At 41.9% G+C, this 13,843-nt stretch overlaps 1 protein-coding gene across 1 annotated transcript in view; it reads right to left on the reverse strand.

The window, feature by feature from the left end:
* Positions 1–889: 889 nt before the first annotated feature.
* ATP9A (ATPase phospholipid transporting 9A (putative)) overlaps positions 890–13,843 on the reverse strand; it is a 113,606-nt gene continuing 100,652 nt past the window's right edge. Inside the window, exons 25-28 of the mRNA XM_048496126.1 lie at positions 12,989–13,097; positions 12,827–12,884; positions 10,400–10,603; positions 890–7,894 (exon numbers count right to left, since the gene is read on the reverse strand). Of these exons, the coding sequence (XP_048352083.1) occupies positions 7,758–7,894; positions 10,400–10,603; positions 12,827–12,884; positions 12,989–13,097 (508 nt within the window). The 3' untranslated portion in view covers positions 890–7,757. The remainder of the gene's footprint in view (positions 7,895–10,399; positions 10,604–12,826; positions 12,885–12,988; positions 13,098–13,843) is intronic.

Genomic DNA, 13,843 nt, shown 5'->3' on the forward strand with positions numbered 1-13,843 from the left:
GTTAGGCTGAGAGAGTATTAGTGGCCCAAAGTCACCCAGCAAGACTCTGTGGCAGAGCTGGGATTCAAACATGGGTCTCCCAGATAAGAACATAAGAACTAGCCTGCTGGATCAGACCAGAGTCCATCTAGTCCAGCATTCTGCTACTCGCAGTGGCCCACCAGGTGCCTTTGGGAGCTCACATGCAGAATGTGAAAGCAATGGCCTTCTGCTGCTGCTGCTCCTGAGCACCTGGTCTGCTAAGGCATTTGCAATCTGAGATCAAGGAGGATCAAGATTGGTAGCCATAGATCGACTTCTCCTCCATAAATTTGTCCAAGCCCTTTTTAAAGCTATCCAGGTTAGTGGCCATCACCACCTCCTGTGGCAGCATATTCCAAACACCAATCACACATTGTGTGAAGAAGTGTTTCCTTTTATTAGTCCTAATTCTTCACCCCAGCATTTTCAATGAATGCCCCCTGGTTCTAGTATTGTGAGAAAGAGAGAAAAATTTCTCTCTGTCAACATTTTCTACCCCATGCATAATTTTATAGACTTTAATCATATCCCCCCTCAGACGTCTCCTCTCCAAACTAAAGAGTCCCAAACGCTGCAGCCTCTCCTCATAAGGAAGGTGCTCCAATCCTTCAATCATCCTCATTGCCCTTCTCTGCACTTTTTCTATCTCTTCGATACCCTTTTTGAGATGTGGCGACCAGAACTGAACACAGTACTCCAAGTGCGGTTGCCTAGACTGATGCTCGGACCATCATGTCACACTGGTTCTCAGTTTAATCAATTGATTGATTCATTTGACCTATTGCTATTTTAACTGTGTGGTCATCTTACCTTCATGAAAACAAGTCTACAGTTTGACCAAGGACACATCAAGCCCACCGATTAGATATGAAGTTGCATAAAATTTATTTTAACCTGTTTTGCGATGATTCCCTTTGTAAAAGTGGTTACACATTAGCATCACAGAATTACACGAGACAATTCATGATTTGCATTTATATTTCTCTCGCCATCAAGAATATGGACATCTCAATTAACAAGAGGACAGGTACAAAAACATCAACATCACAAATAAATTTCACCACTTTTCCTATACAGGTAAACATGTTTCTCTTGTACATAGCCAAAGGTATAGAAATACAGATTTTTAGTATGTGGCAATAACTGATTTGGTGGCAGTCAGTGAAAGTTTATGGACATTCAAAGCCAATTCTAATGTTTAGAAAAAGCATGTACATTCATCCAAGAACTGCTTCATTCACAAGTCTAAGAACAGGGGTAGAGACTGCTCTCTGGACATGGAAAACTTAACTTTGGGGAGAGGGTAGCTTCCAATCTTTCTGTCTACCATCCTAGCTTTCCATATAACAGATCTTTCATCCTGGGAAACACTATGTGATTCCTACCCCTACATTTTACAATCCTAGGAAAAGCTATAGGCTGTCTCAGAAAAAGATGCTCGTAGGGTTGCATATTCCTCCGCCACACAATTCAACATGCTGGACTTTCTTTGTGGTAGAATGCTCTACCTGGGTCCTAGTGCCTCTCTTGCCTGGCTCCTGCCATCCATTTGAAAGTGGTGGTGATCATCATTCAATGAAGTATAAATACTCTTGTATCAAAGTACTATGTTTAATCATGCACAAAATAATAGTTTTGACAAAGGCAGCACTTAAGAGTGAATTCTCATATTTGCTTGGGACTATATTCTAGTGTGGAAACATACAATTTTCTCAACCAGTGTACCTCAACTGACTGTGCTGATATCTTTTTCTGAGACAGAGTATAGAATCTGGAGCTTTTTAGTTTAGTAAAAAGATTGGCCGGAGTGTGTGAGTGTGAAAAATTATGAATGCGGATGGATAAAGTGGGCAGTGAGAACTTGTCTACTTTTGTAGAACTTGGGGGCACCCCATGGTAGAACTTGGGGGTATCCCATGGAGTTGATGAGCAAGAGATTCAAGGTAACCAAAAGTACTTCTTTACTCAATATGTGCTGGTGTTGGACTGTATTAAAGATGTTATAGTTATTCAATGCATAATTACATTGTCAAATTCACTGCCTAGATGACAGCGAAAAGCACAGATGGCTTTAAAGGGGGATCAAGTGCCTGATAAACCAGACTAGCCTAATCACATCACAGCCTTGAAACTAAGTAGGGTCAGCCACGGTTAGTACTTGAATAGGAGACCATCAAGGAAAACTGGAGCTGCAATGTAGAAGGTGGCAACAGCAAACCTCTCTGCTCCTCTTTCACCTTGAAAATTCCAGAGTCCTGGGATCACCATTAGTTGGTTATGACTTCACAGAACACAGTGAAACAGATGGAAGAGAGATTCATCATTGGCTACTAAACGATGGTGCCTAAAGGACGCCACATGCAGAAGCATAAATCTCTGAACCCCAGTAGCCCTTATGTGGGCAGAAGGGTGGAATATAAACTGTATAAAATAAATAAAAAGTAGAAGGCCACATCAGGGGAAGGTGTTAGTCTTTAAGCCCTGATTATTGGTGCTTCTGAGCAATGAGACAGCCACTGTATGGTACAGTGCTGGAGTACGTGGATGGCTGGACTGATCCAGCAGGGTTGTTAAGGACTACATGTTGCTATTCTGATAGTTAAACTGCTGGGCAGGACAATTCTACATCTTCATCAGCATCATGTTCTCCCATCCAAGTACTAACCAGACCAGACCCTGCTTAGCTATGAGATCAGCTGAGACTGGATGTGTTCATGATGGTATAAAATACCATCTGTACAACAATGGCCACAGGCTGCAGCATCATATTTAGTAACAGTGGCTACTTCTGCCCATATTGGCTGATGGTATCACCCTTACTTTTTTACATTGTAAAAAGTATCAAAAGTACCAGAACTTTAAGACAACTTTGTTCATTTCTGTTGATGTTGTGTTATGTGCTTATGCAATCTGTAACAAATGCCCAATAAAGGTTTTTGATTCGAAGACAATGCTTCTATTTAATAGAGAGCATTGAGGAAAAATAATATTGTTTAAACATTGCTGATGCTGTCTTAAGCTAAGTTACACCCCTCTAAGTTCATTAATTTCAACAGTCTGGAAAGGATGTAACTCTAATTAGAATAGCACTTTTAAAAAGTAACTCACTGTAAAGGTAAATAGAATCCCACCCCCCCCACCCCAAAGTCTCGGTAAAACAACAGGTGAACCACTGGTGACTCCGCGACTTTTTCCATTTAAAGCAATGCTTCCCAATTGCCTTCTGTCCCACAAGGTTTAAAGGCATAATTCTCAGAGATGTTTGCTGGTCAAACTGAAATGTGGGACCTAATTTCAAACTGAGCTCTTGTGCAATTTCCATTCGGCTCAGTGGGACTACCCAGGCATCCACAGTAGATTGCCAAGCTATGCAAAATGAAAATAATTTTAAAAGGGTATTTCATCTTCCCCACCATGACTCATAATGTGGAAAAAAAGAAGCCAGAACATTTGTGCCTGCAGAAAATGTTTTTATTTGTCTTGTTTTGAGTAGGACCCTTTTTGCCTGTGACTTTTTCCTCCCCGGAAAATAATTCTACAGACACTTCAGCATGCTCAAATGAAGCGGATCAGTAAGTGTTAGCAGCCTGCTGTACAATGGGGCTATTTGGGATGATTAAAAAAAGACAATACACTGCCATAAAATTACTCTCAGCAAGGATCACTTTGCAAAATCATAACCTCGTACCCATACATTAGCTGCAACAGAACACAGGTCCAAGCAATGCATGCTTTAGACAATAGTTGTTAATGGGCATTGTTGTGGCAATTAAATCAGAGTGCAAAGTCAGCATTTCAAAAATATTGTTGAACCCAATTCTCATTTTCATGGGCTTTGTTAATTTGGCCACAGCTGGCCTGGTGAATATTATTTATTATACACTTTATTAACTCTGCAAGTAAACAGTGCTGTCTATATTACTGACTCTACCATGTTCCTGCCCTGCTTCCACTTCTTTCAGTTGGGCAAAAAAATTCCTTCCCAATAGACAGCACCCATCCACAAACCCATTTTCTTGTCTTCTTACCTTTATTAGTAGTCATTTCAAGTCTTCACTATTTACTGCCAGTAATGTAGTGTCATCTGCATATCTGAAATTGTTAGTGCTCCTTCTACCAGTTTTCACTCCACCTTCATCAAAACCTTATTCAGCTTTCCTTATAGCATGTTTTATACAGATTGAAGAGATAGGGAGATAAAATACATCCTTGTCTGACACCTTTGCCAAATGGAAACCATTTTGTTTTCCACATTCTGTCCTAACAGTAGTCTCTTGTCCAGAGCACAAGTTGTGCATCTAAACAATCTGATGTTGCAATATTTCTTGTAAAACCAATCATAGCTCATCATGATCAACAGTCAAAAGCTTTGCTGTAACATGAAACACACTGATTTTCTTCTGAAATTATCTTGTGTGCTCCTATAACTATTATAAATTTGCAACATGATCTCTAGTGCCTCTTCCTTTGCTGAATCCAGCTAGAGCAACTGATATTTCTCCTTCCAGATATGGTAACAGTCTTTGTTGTAAGATTTTGAACATCAGTTTGCTTGTGTTAGAAATTAGTGCAATTGTCCAGTAGTTACTGTAATCTTTGACATCTCCTTTTTTGGAATTGGAATGTAAATGGAAGGTTTCCAGTCTGTAGGCCATTGTTTTGTTTCCCATATTTGTTGCCATATTCTTGTTAAGATTTTGATGGACACCATTTCTGTGGCTTGGAATAGTTCCATGGATATCCCGTCTACTACTTGTGATTTGTTTCCCCAGTTGCTCTCAGTACAGCTTTCACTTTCTGAAACTGAAGGTTTTTCAAAGAAATCTGTCATCCTTTAATCACTTCTGTACAGTTCTTTAGTGCATTGTTACCTTCTTTTCTTTATGTTGTGCTGTTAACATTTTTGTGTCAATCTTACAGCATTCCTAACTGTGGTTTAAATTTCCTTTTGAATTCTTGGATCTTGTGGTATAGCTTCCGTTTTTTCTTTTTTTGTTGTTCGCTATTTCTTTACACTGGTCATTATAATAGTTCTCTTTGTGTGAGTTAATGGAACACTGCATTTAGACTTCTAATTCTATCTCTGTCACCTTCTACCTGTGCTTCTTATTTCTTATTTAGCAATTTTAAGAGTTTTATCAGCCATTTATCAAGGCTTTTCATATTTTTGGATACCGGAATAGTCTCTCTTTATTCTTCCTTGATAATATCTCTGATTTCAACCCATAGTTCTTCTGATTCTAGTTTACTTGAACTTATAATTTCTTTTCATGGTCCTTAAACTCTTCGGGAATGTTGTTTACAGTTATCCTTTTCACATAGCTGAAAATAGGTGTGTGGCACTCCCTGCAATCTGGAAATCCACATGAAATTTTTTGGTCCTCCCTTCATACCAGAGAATAAGTCTGAGTTTTTTCTTTTTATTTTAACTTAAAAAAAGAAATTGCGTATATTTATGTTATTAAAAGATAAAACATGTTGATATTATACAACAGTATACATATATTTTAAGCATTTCTGAGTTTCTAAACTTTTTCTGCGTTGCCTGCTGGCCTTCATCTGGGGCTTCCGCAAAACTCTCAACACATTCCCATTTATTTTCTTATGCTGACCCACAATGCAGCAAAACCTCTATGGGGAAAGTTGTGATGTGGAAGGGATAACTGTAATTGTATTTCGGCAGAATGAATGTTTGGTGTTCTTCAGCTTCATTCTAATTTTCAATATTAACAATTCATAGTCTGTACAACAATCAGTTCCTGGTCTTGTTTTAGCAGAGAGCTTCTCCAACTTCTGTTTCCAATTATGTAATCTATTTCATTTCTATACTGGTCATCGGGTAATGGTCATGTATACAGTTGTCTGTCTGGTTGCCTGAAACCAGTGTTCACGATGAACAAATCGTGGCCTTCACAGAATTCTATGAGCTCCTGTCCTGCTTCATTTTGTGCTTCCTAGTCCAAACCTTCCAACAGTATTTGATTCTGCCTTGTTTCCTACTTTTGCATTCCAGTCTCCTATGATTTTGACTTGAAGCAACACAAATCCAGCATTAAACCAAAAATAGTCCAGTTTTACAGATCTTGGTTTGATAGAGAAATTCAAGTGTTTGAATTAATTTTCAACTCCACTCCATACATTCAGACCAACTGCTGGATTGCACAGTTGGAATTACTGCATGGTCCAGGCCATGACAAATGGGATATCTGCAGGCACAAAGTTCTACCCTGGAAAGCGGATCCGCCTTAACTTTGCTCCTGGAAGGCCAAATTATTGCAGAAACAGATTGTCAACTTAGCACATTCCGAACATGGTGCTGTTTATGTGCAGAAACATGCTTTGAATGGGGAAACATGGGGAAAAAAATCCAATTCCCCACCTGCCCTCTGAAATAGTACAGCCCAGTGATATTTATGAACATGCAGTTCAGCTCTAACAGGAAACAGATTTTCCAAAAAAAAAATCCAACCCAATAGTAAATAGCAAGAATCCCATGACCTTTCCCTTTCAAGTCTTTAATGATTCACAATGCATCCGTTTACTTTTCTGCAGAACAACATTTCTGATACTTTTTACAAAAGGACAGTTAGCAGCCGGTTTCCTTCCAAAAGGTCTAGGAAGAAGTTTGGTTCCATTAGACAGCAGTGCTCTTGATACTACCAGCTAGCCCGGAGCCATTCCTCTAACCTACCATTCAGGGATGACACCAGCCCAAGTACTCCCCGACATCTGGTGTCTCCCTGGGCTTAGCTCTCAGGTTTCTTTATGATAGTGCATATGCATGGCTGTTGGCCAACTGTCTATAGAGGCAGTAAGATTGAAGGAGAGAGACGTCCTGGCTGACACTGATGCAATTTGACTGTATGAGCAGAAGCATGCATTACCTTGTCAAATATCACATCCCACCCCCACCCAAGACTCAGAGTTGGCAAGAGGAAAACTAGAAGAAAAGTAGCAGGGGGATTATATGGAAATGATAAAGGCTGCTCATCCATTCTCCTTGCAGATGTGTGGTTTAGTCCTATGTGGCATACTATGCTTGCTCTGTACCTTACTGCACGGATACTTAGGATGTCAGGAAACTTATCTTCTCCCAAACACTGCCATTGAATAAAGCAGAGATTTCCCTTTACCCAAGTCATGGTGTCCCTTTAAAAATAAAGCAGCAATAGCTTAGCTAGAAAGAATCCAGATGGGCCTTCTTTCTTCAAGTGGATTAAAGAAACCATGTTATAGTGAGATGTTCACAGTATGGCACTGTAAGTGTTGCCTACTCAATGGTAAAATAAGTCACCCATTTGAAAGAATTGTCCAAGATGCTCGAACACTTATATCTACCTGCCCAAAAAAGTAGTAATATAAAACATCACGAGGAAACAAAAAAGGAAAACAAAAAATGACATTGTTTTCAAACAAACAGCCTACTTCACAGTTTCCAAGTAAGCTGACTGCACAATGGAAGCAACACGCGTTGCAGTTATCTGCCTCTGACTTCATTTAAAATAAATAGAAATGGACAGAACTTGACCAACCAGGCAGTTCTTCCTGCTTGCTTGGCTGACTCCTAGCCAACCGGCTTGACTGCCAATTATCCAGTCTTCCCCACAAAGGTCACCAGTCAAAGCACAATCCTTACACAACTGTCAGATGCAGCTGTTACTATGATGAACACACATTGATTTCGTCTGTGAGCACTGTGCAATAAAAATGAGTCTTTGCCTCATTGGTAGAAGCACCTATGACGTCAGCTTCGAATAGCTTGGAGGAGAGAACCTTCGCCTCAGGTACTTCAGGACGTAGAGAGGGAGACAGCTGACCAGCGTGATGACTGTCACCTTCCACAAGAATGATAAGGTTGTGATGAAATAAACATCTGGAAGGGAAGAACAAAGAAAATGGTCCAAACAGTTGGAGGGGAAATCAAGTAGTGCAAAATATGTGTACGACAGAACCAAGGGGTGTCCATGTACCACAGTGAACATGGCAATTGCAGAAAGGTGACAAAATTGGCCCTCAGGACCTAACTACACAAGACTGTCCTGCATCCCTCCCAAATCAGATATACACTGAGACTTCCATGTTGAAACAATTCTTAGGCATGTGATAGATCCACACAGGGAAATGGGATTCAAAGCCCCTCAATTTTTCCAATCTGAAATGGCCCCCCAAAGCTGTTATTCATTCCATTGGGGAAATTCATCTATACCGACGAGCTACATAAAAAGGGGGGCAACAGTGGTGTCCCCAGAGCCATTTTCATGTCTGGAATATGGTACTAAAGGCTTTGACCACCCTCTCCACAAGGGCTACATCAATGGGCCGCTCCAAACCTCAGAATTAAATTTCAACACATAACTTCCTAGGCTTGCTTGGTTTTACAGGACCCACGACAGGTTGGGAAACAGACTATTATCCTTTGAAAGAACCCTGTTCGGTAAAAGTTGAATGACAATCTTTTATCTCCCTTCTGGGAAACACAGCCCAGGGGGACTGGCTTCAATAGGTGGGACAGTGTGGTAGGATTAACCTCCACATCTGCTCCCCACATGCCTCCGATCCATGGGCACCTGCAACTTAGCTTTGAAAAAATCACGGGGAAATCTCATTGCTGATCTTCCAGCATCTTATCACTCTTAAGAGTGACAATGGATGCAACAAATCACTCCCAGAGCAGGGAATGTTGCTCCGTGGAAGAGATTCTGCTTTGAATGCAGAAAGTTCCAGGTTCAATCCCTGGCATCTCCAGTCAAAAGGACCACGTAGTAGATGACATGAAAAACTTCAGCTTGGGGCCCTGGAGAGCCACTGGAGATCACACCGACCTTCATGGACCGATGATCTGGTTCAGCATAAGGCAGCTTCATGTGTGTCCCAAGTAGAGCTACCCATAATTGAAGTAGCCTTAGAAGAATGAATGTTGTTTCCCCTTTTATTTGGTAAACAATATAAATAGTCTTCACCCACTTGGATACTTGGAGGGGCTCAACATTTGCTCTATGAATCACCAAGTTCCATGTAAGACATATTTGTGCTAGAGCTCAAACCAAAGCAGGAACACCCATGTGGAAAGACAGCCTTCATATAAGTGAGGTTTTGTGATGGAGAAACTAGCAGGATCTCCTTATAGGTTAACAAAGCTTAGGAGTGGCATTTTCTACTTCACTGAAGGCATTGCAGAACTTGATACTTGGGGATCCACACAGAAGAAGTTGGATTTATATCCCCTTTCTGTCCTGTAAGAAGACTCAAAGGGGCTTACAAACTCCTTTCCCTTCTGCTCCCCACAACAGACACCTTGTGAGGTAGGTGGTGCTGAGAGAGTTCTGGATGAACTGTGACTAGCCCTGGATCACCCAGCAGAAGAAGTGGGGAAGCAAATCCAGTTCACCAGATAAGAGTCCATCACTCAGATGAAGGAGTGGGGAATCTAACCTGGTACTCTAGATTAGAGCCCACCTATTCTTAATCACTACACCACACAGGCTCTCAATAGGGAGAACAGGAAGTTACATTCTCCACAAGACAGTCCTTCAAAAAGCTCTATTCCCCTGTTTTTTACAAGTTATATAAAAAAGAATACCCTAAAGTTAAATTGTGTTTTTACAGATCAGTCTGAGAACATGCTAACAACCCTTGTGGATGCCCCCCTGGACAGGTCCAGGATGATCCCCACTTAATCAGGCAGCCCACTGGGGAGCCATGGGACGGTCAGTCAGACTCAGTCTTAAGCTACCTCACAGGTCTATTTGTGAAGAAAATCATGGCCTCCTTGGAAGGAGGGTGGAATATATATTTTTTAAAAGCAGTTAGACCTCTTTGTGGCTCCTGATTACCTTTTCTATATTTGAATTTGTCTATAACATATATTAGCTCCAATAAAATTATCTTCTTCTTCCCCATACACTCATGGTTTTGCACATGTCCTTGGAAACTGCAGTAATTTCCAATGAGAAAAAGGATTCTGTCAGTGGAATGGGACTTCCCCTCCTCGCACTGCAGCTAAAAAAGATCCTTAAACTGCTGCTCCTGGGGGACAGACCCTCCCTCCAGAAAAAGCATAAAGGGAGAGTTGGAGGTCTTCAGTGGGAGGGGGGAAATCAGGGAGAATCCACCCCATTTCCATGCATGGAAAACTGCTAGATCCAAGCTACGGATATTTTGGTTCCTGAAATGGAAAGTCCAAATGGTGACCCCCCCACACACTTGACTGAAAACACACTAGAAGAAATGAGTAACAGTTATTTGCCGACCTTTTAAAATCTGGTCAAAATGTGCTGTCTGAGACCACTGCTTTGCTAGCTGCCTAACAGAACTGGCCCGGACTTGGTAAACTTTCTCATGGGAAAAGTTCTGGGAAACACAAAACAATGACTGTTACCAATAAATTCATGTAAGAAGACCAGCGAAGCAATGTAGCAGGAAAGACTGAGTAATTCTGCCACTATCATGAACCAATGCCATGTCTGAATTGTCAGTGCCACCATCAACAACTCCGTGAGGATCAAGGATGTGAAGGAAATGGCCACAATGTGGACAAACTCCGATTCAAATAGCAGCAGTGCTCCGTACATTATGATGCTACCTGTAAGGGGACAGAGGAAGAGAGGGGAAGTTACAGACCTTGGTACAAAGTGCCACCAAGTCACAGTCAACTTATGGAGAGCCCAGTAGGATTTTCAAGGCAAGAGATAAACAGGGGTGGTTTGCCATTGCCTGGCTCAACATAGCAATGCTGGACTTCTTTTGTGGTGTCCCATTCAAGTACGACTGTGGCCAACCCCGCTTAGCTTCCAAGACTGATGGGATTGGGCTAGCTTGGGCCAGCCAAGTCAGGGCAACCGACCTTACCAAAAAAATCAAAACAGTATCTACAAATATATATGGAGAAGCCATACGGAAACCTGGTTATCATAGCTGCCTGAGTGGTGTCCTAGGCCGTTTCCACACAGCCACAAAGCAGCACCCCAGGGACGGGAAAAAGCATTGCAGCAGCACCGTCTTGGCTCCCCCAAGTGGCGCAAAGGCGCAGCTTTTAAACCTAGCTCAACGAGAAAGGTTTTTTAAAGTGATGTCTTCAAGCCGGCACGGTGCGAACCGCAATGGCGGGAAGACACTGCTTTTCCCCTCCCCTCCCCTCCCCTCTCCTCCCCTCTTCTGCCGATGTTGCTCTGGAGGGCTGGAGGGATGTGCCCACACTGCCCTCCGACACTGGAGGTTGGAGGGTAGTGTGGGCGTGTCCCTCCAACCCTCCAGAGCGACGCTGGCAGAAGAGGTGAGTGGAGGGGACTGAAGGAGAGGCGGCTCCGTGCTGGGGAGAAAGTTGGGGCTGCTCGCATGCTACGGTGCGAACAGTCCCTGAGCCTCCACTGGCATAATTTATGCCAGTGGAGCTTCGTTTCCATGGCTGTGCAGGAATAGCCCTAGTGTCAAAGCCATAAATGACCCTCTAATAGTGATGTGGCTGATCCCCAAACCAATCCTCAAGCAGGTAAGATGAGGGTTCTCCCCAGTATACTTTAAAAATTTGGCTTTGTACATCAGCCAAAAATATTGGGCCCCTCTCCCATCAGGATCAGCACATTTCAGGCATCACAGCATGTTGTGGGCAGTTGAAACAGTCAAATGAGTGGGGAAGGAAGAGGGAAAAGTAGAAATTGGCATAAGGGTATACAGAATTCTTCAGGGGAAGAAGGGGAGGGGTGGAGGGGGAAGAGGAGGGGAATTTCTAAATTGTTCATCTTCCCCTCTCCACAATTCCTCATGGGCCTCTAACTTATTAAGTTTTGAAATACTGACTCACTCAAGGTCACAAAGAAAAATGAGTTTGATTCAATTTGCAGTCTAAATAAGTCCTTTAGATCTGTTGCAAGTAGCTAAGAACCCTTCCATAAATGGTGGAATTTCCTACAAGATGGGCCTTTTGTGTTGGAAAGGTGAGAGTCCTGCAAATGAGCACGCACCCCTGTGCAATTTACTGTGCTTGCTAGGAAACGAATCCCACTGGAATCAAGACTCAATGTTGGAGAGCTGGAGAGGGTGGGAGGGAAGATCTCTTCGCATCCTGCTTCTGGCTGACCTGAAAACAGCTACACAGCTTCCCAGATACTCAGCTGTAGACATAACTCATATCAGCGGCATGAGTAATCAGCATGGATGAGTAATCCGCAGCCTTTGCATTCTGCTTGTCTGAAGAACAATTCCACCAGTGACTCAAGATCCAACCATAAAACACAAACCCTTTCTACCATCTGGGACCTGCTCAGTTTTCAGTCGACTCTCTCCCACCCCATCCTGGGTGATAATTTCTGGCCAAATTGCATGGTGCGATCCATTGAGAGGTGAAGTCATCCGACCCACAGAATGTAACAGTCTTGGCCTGAAAATCTTTCCCATGATTGTTTCTCTGTGTATCACTCTGACCATCCAGAAATCGGGGGGCTGTGGCCCAGAATCACCAACAGCAACCTTGCTGCAGCCCCCCCCCCCCAGCTTTTCTCCATACAAGCCCCATGATCTCCTGCATAGACTTTTCCACCCAAGGGAAAACTTGGCTGGATCTAAGCTATGCTTCTCTGTTGCTCTGCAGCAGCAGCATCACAGATGGCTGCTATGTGCTATTGAAGCCTCCAGCTTGGCTGAGCTGAGCATCCTCTCCACCACTGGTGTACAGCTGTTTTGTTTTTCAAGTGCAAAAAACCCAGATATCGGACCTGGGAAGCATGAAGCTCAGACAGCTCACTGCCCAGAATAACACCACACTTGATTATGCAGAAGTGTTTTAGAAGCAATTTGAAAAGCTCCGTACCTTGATAAATACTTATCAAAACCCATATCAAAAACGTTTTGTAGGATAACGGCCTTCCCTAAAAATAAAACAGAGAAAAATTATTACATAAGTCAAGTGTCTGTAATGCTAAAAGAACATATGCAGAAACCTGAAGAAAAAAAAACAGAAGATCTGTAAAACCTTCAGAAGATCTTTGTAGAGCTCTGGATACAGCATGGCAACTTCCGATTTGACATCTTTGTCCAGGACCAGAGAGAACACCGGAAACATCGTGTAGATTGTAGAATACCTGAAAGCAGCAATGGGAGAAATACCTGCTGATTTCTTCATTACTTTGAGAGACTTCCTTTTGCACATTGGTTAAAGAGATTTATGGCATGAAGGACGGCAAACTTAAGTGGAACAGATGAATTATTTTGCTGCTTCCTGTATTTCCTGAAGGGGTAGAAGGAAGCATGGTATATAGCCCAATCTTATCTGCTCTTAGGCCCCTTCCACACATGCAGAATAATGCACTTTCAATCCACTTTCAATGCACTTTGAAGCTAGCTTTTACTGTGCAGAATAGCAAAATCCACTTTCAAACAATTGTGAAAGTGGATTGAATGTGCATTATTCTGCATGTGTGGAAGGGGCCCTAGAAAGAAAGGCAAACCACCTTTGCCTTTTACTTGCCTTGAAACCCCCTTGCTGGGATCTCCATAAATTGGTTGCCAACTTGACAGTACAGGCATACATATTTAAATAGTTAAACTGTGCCTTTTGATTTAAATGTTTATTTGTACATATGTATTATTTGCTGTTGCCTATATCTGATTTTGAATAAATAAGCTTTTGTGTATTTATTATATTTTTTAATGGAAATACTATTATATTAGCTTTTTTTTTACCCTTTAACTAATTTTTTCTGTATTTATTCAGTTGATAGAACCAAAGTAATTTTTTTTAAAAGCTAGGTGTTATACACATAAAAAAGTTATATCGTTATGCACCTTATATTTTTTCTGTGCAATTTATAAGTGTGACATAGATCAA

Source organism: Sphaerodactylus townsendi, linkage group LG05 (assembly GCF_021028975.2).
Source record: "Sphaerodactylus townsendi isolate TG3544 linkage group LG05, MPM_Stown_v2.3, whole genome shotgun sequence".
NCBI classification, from domain to species: Eukaryota; Metazoa; Chordata; class Lepidosauria; order Squamata; family Sphaerodactylidae; genus Sphaerodactylus; species Sphaerodactylus townsendi.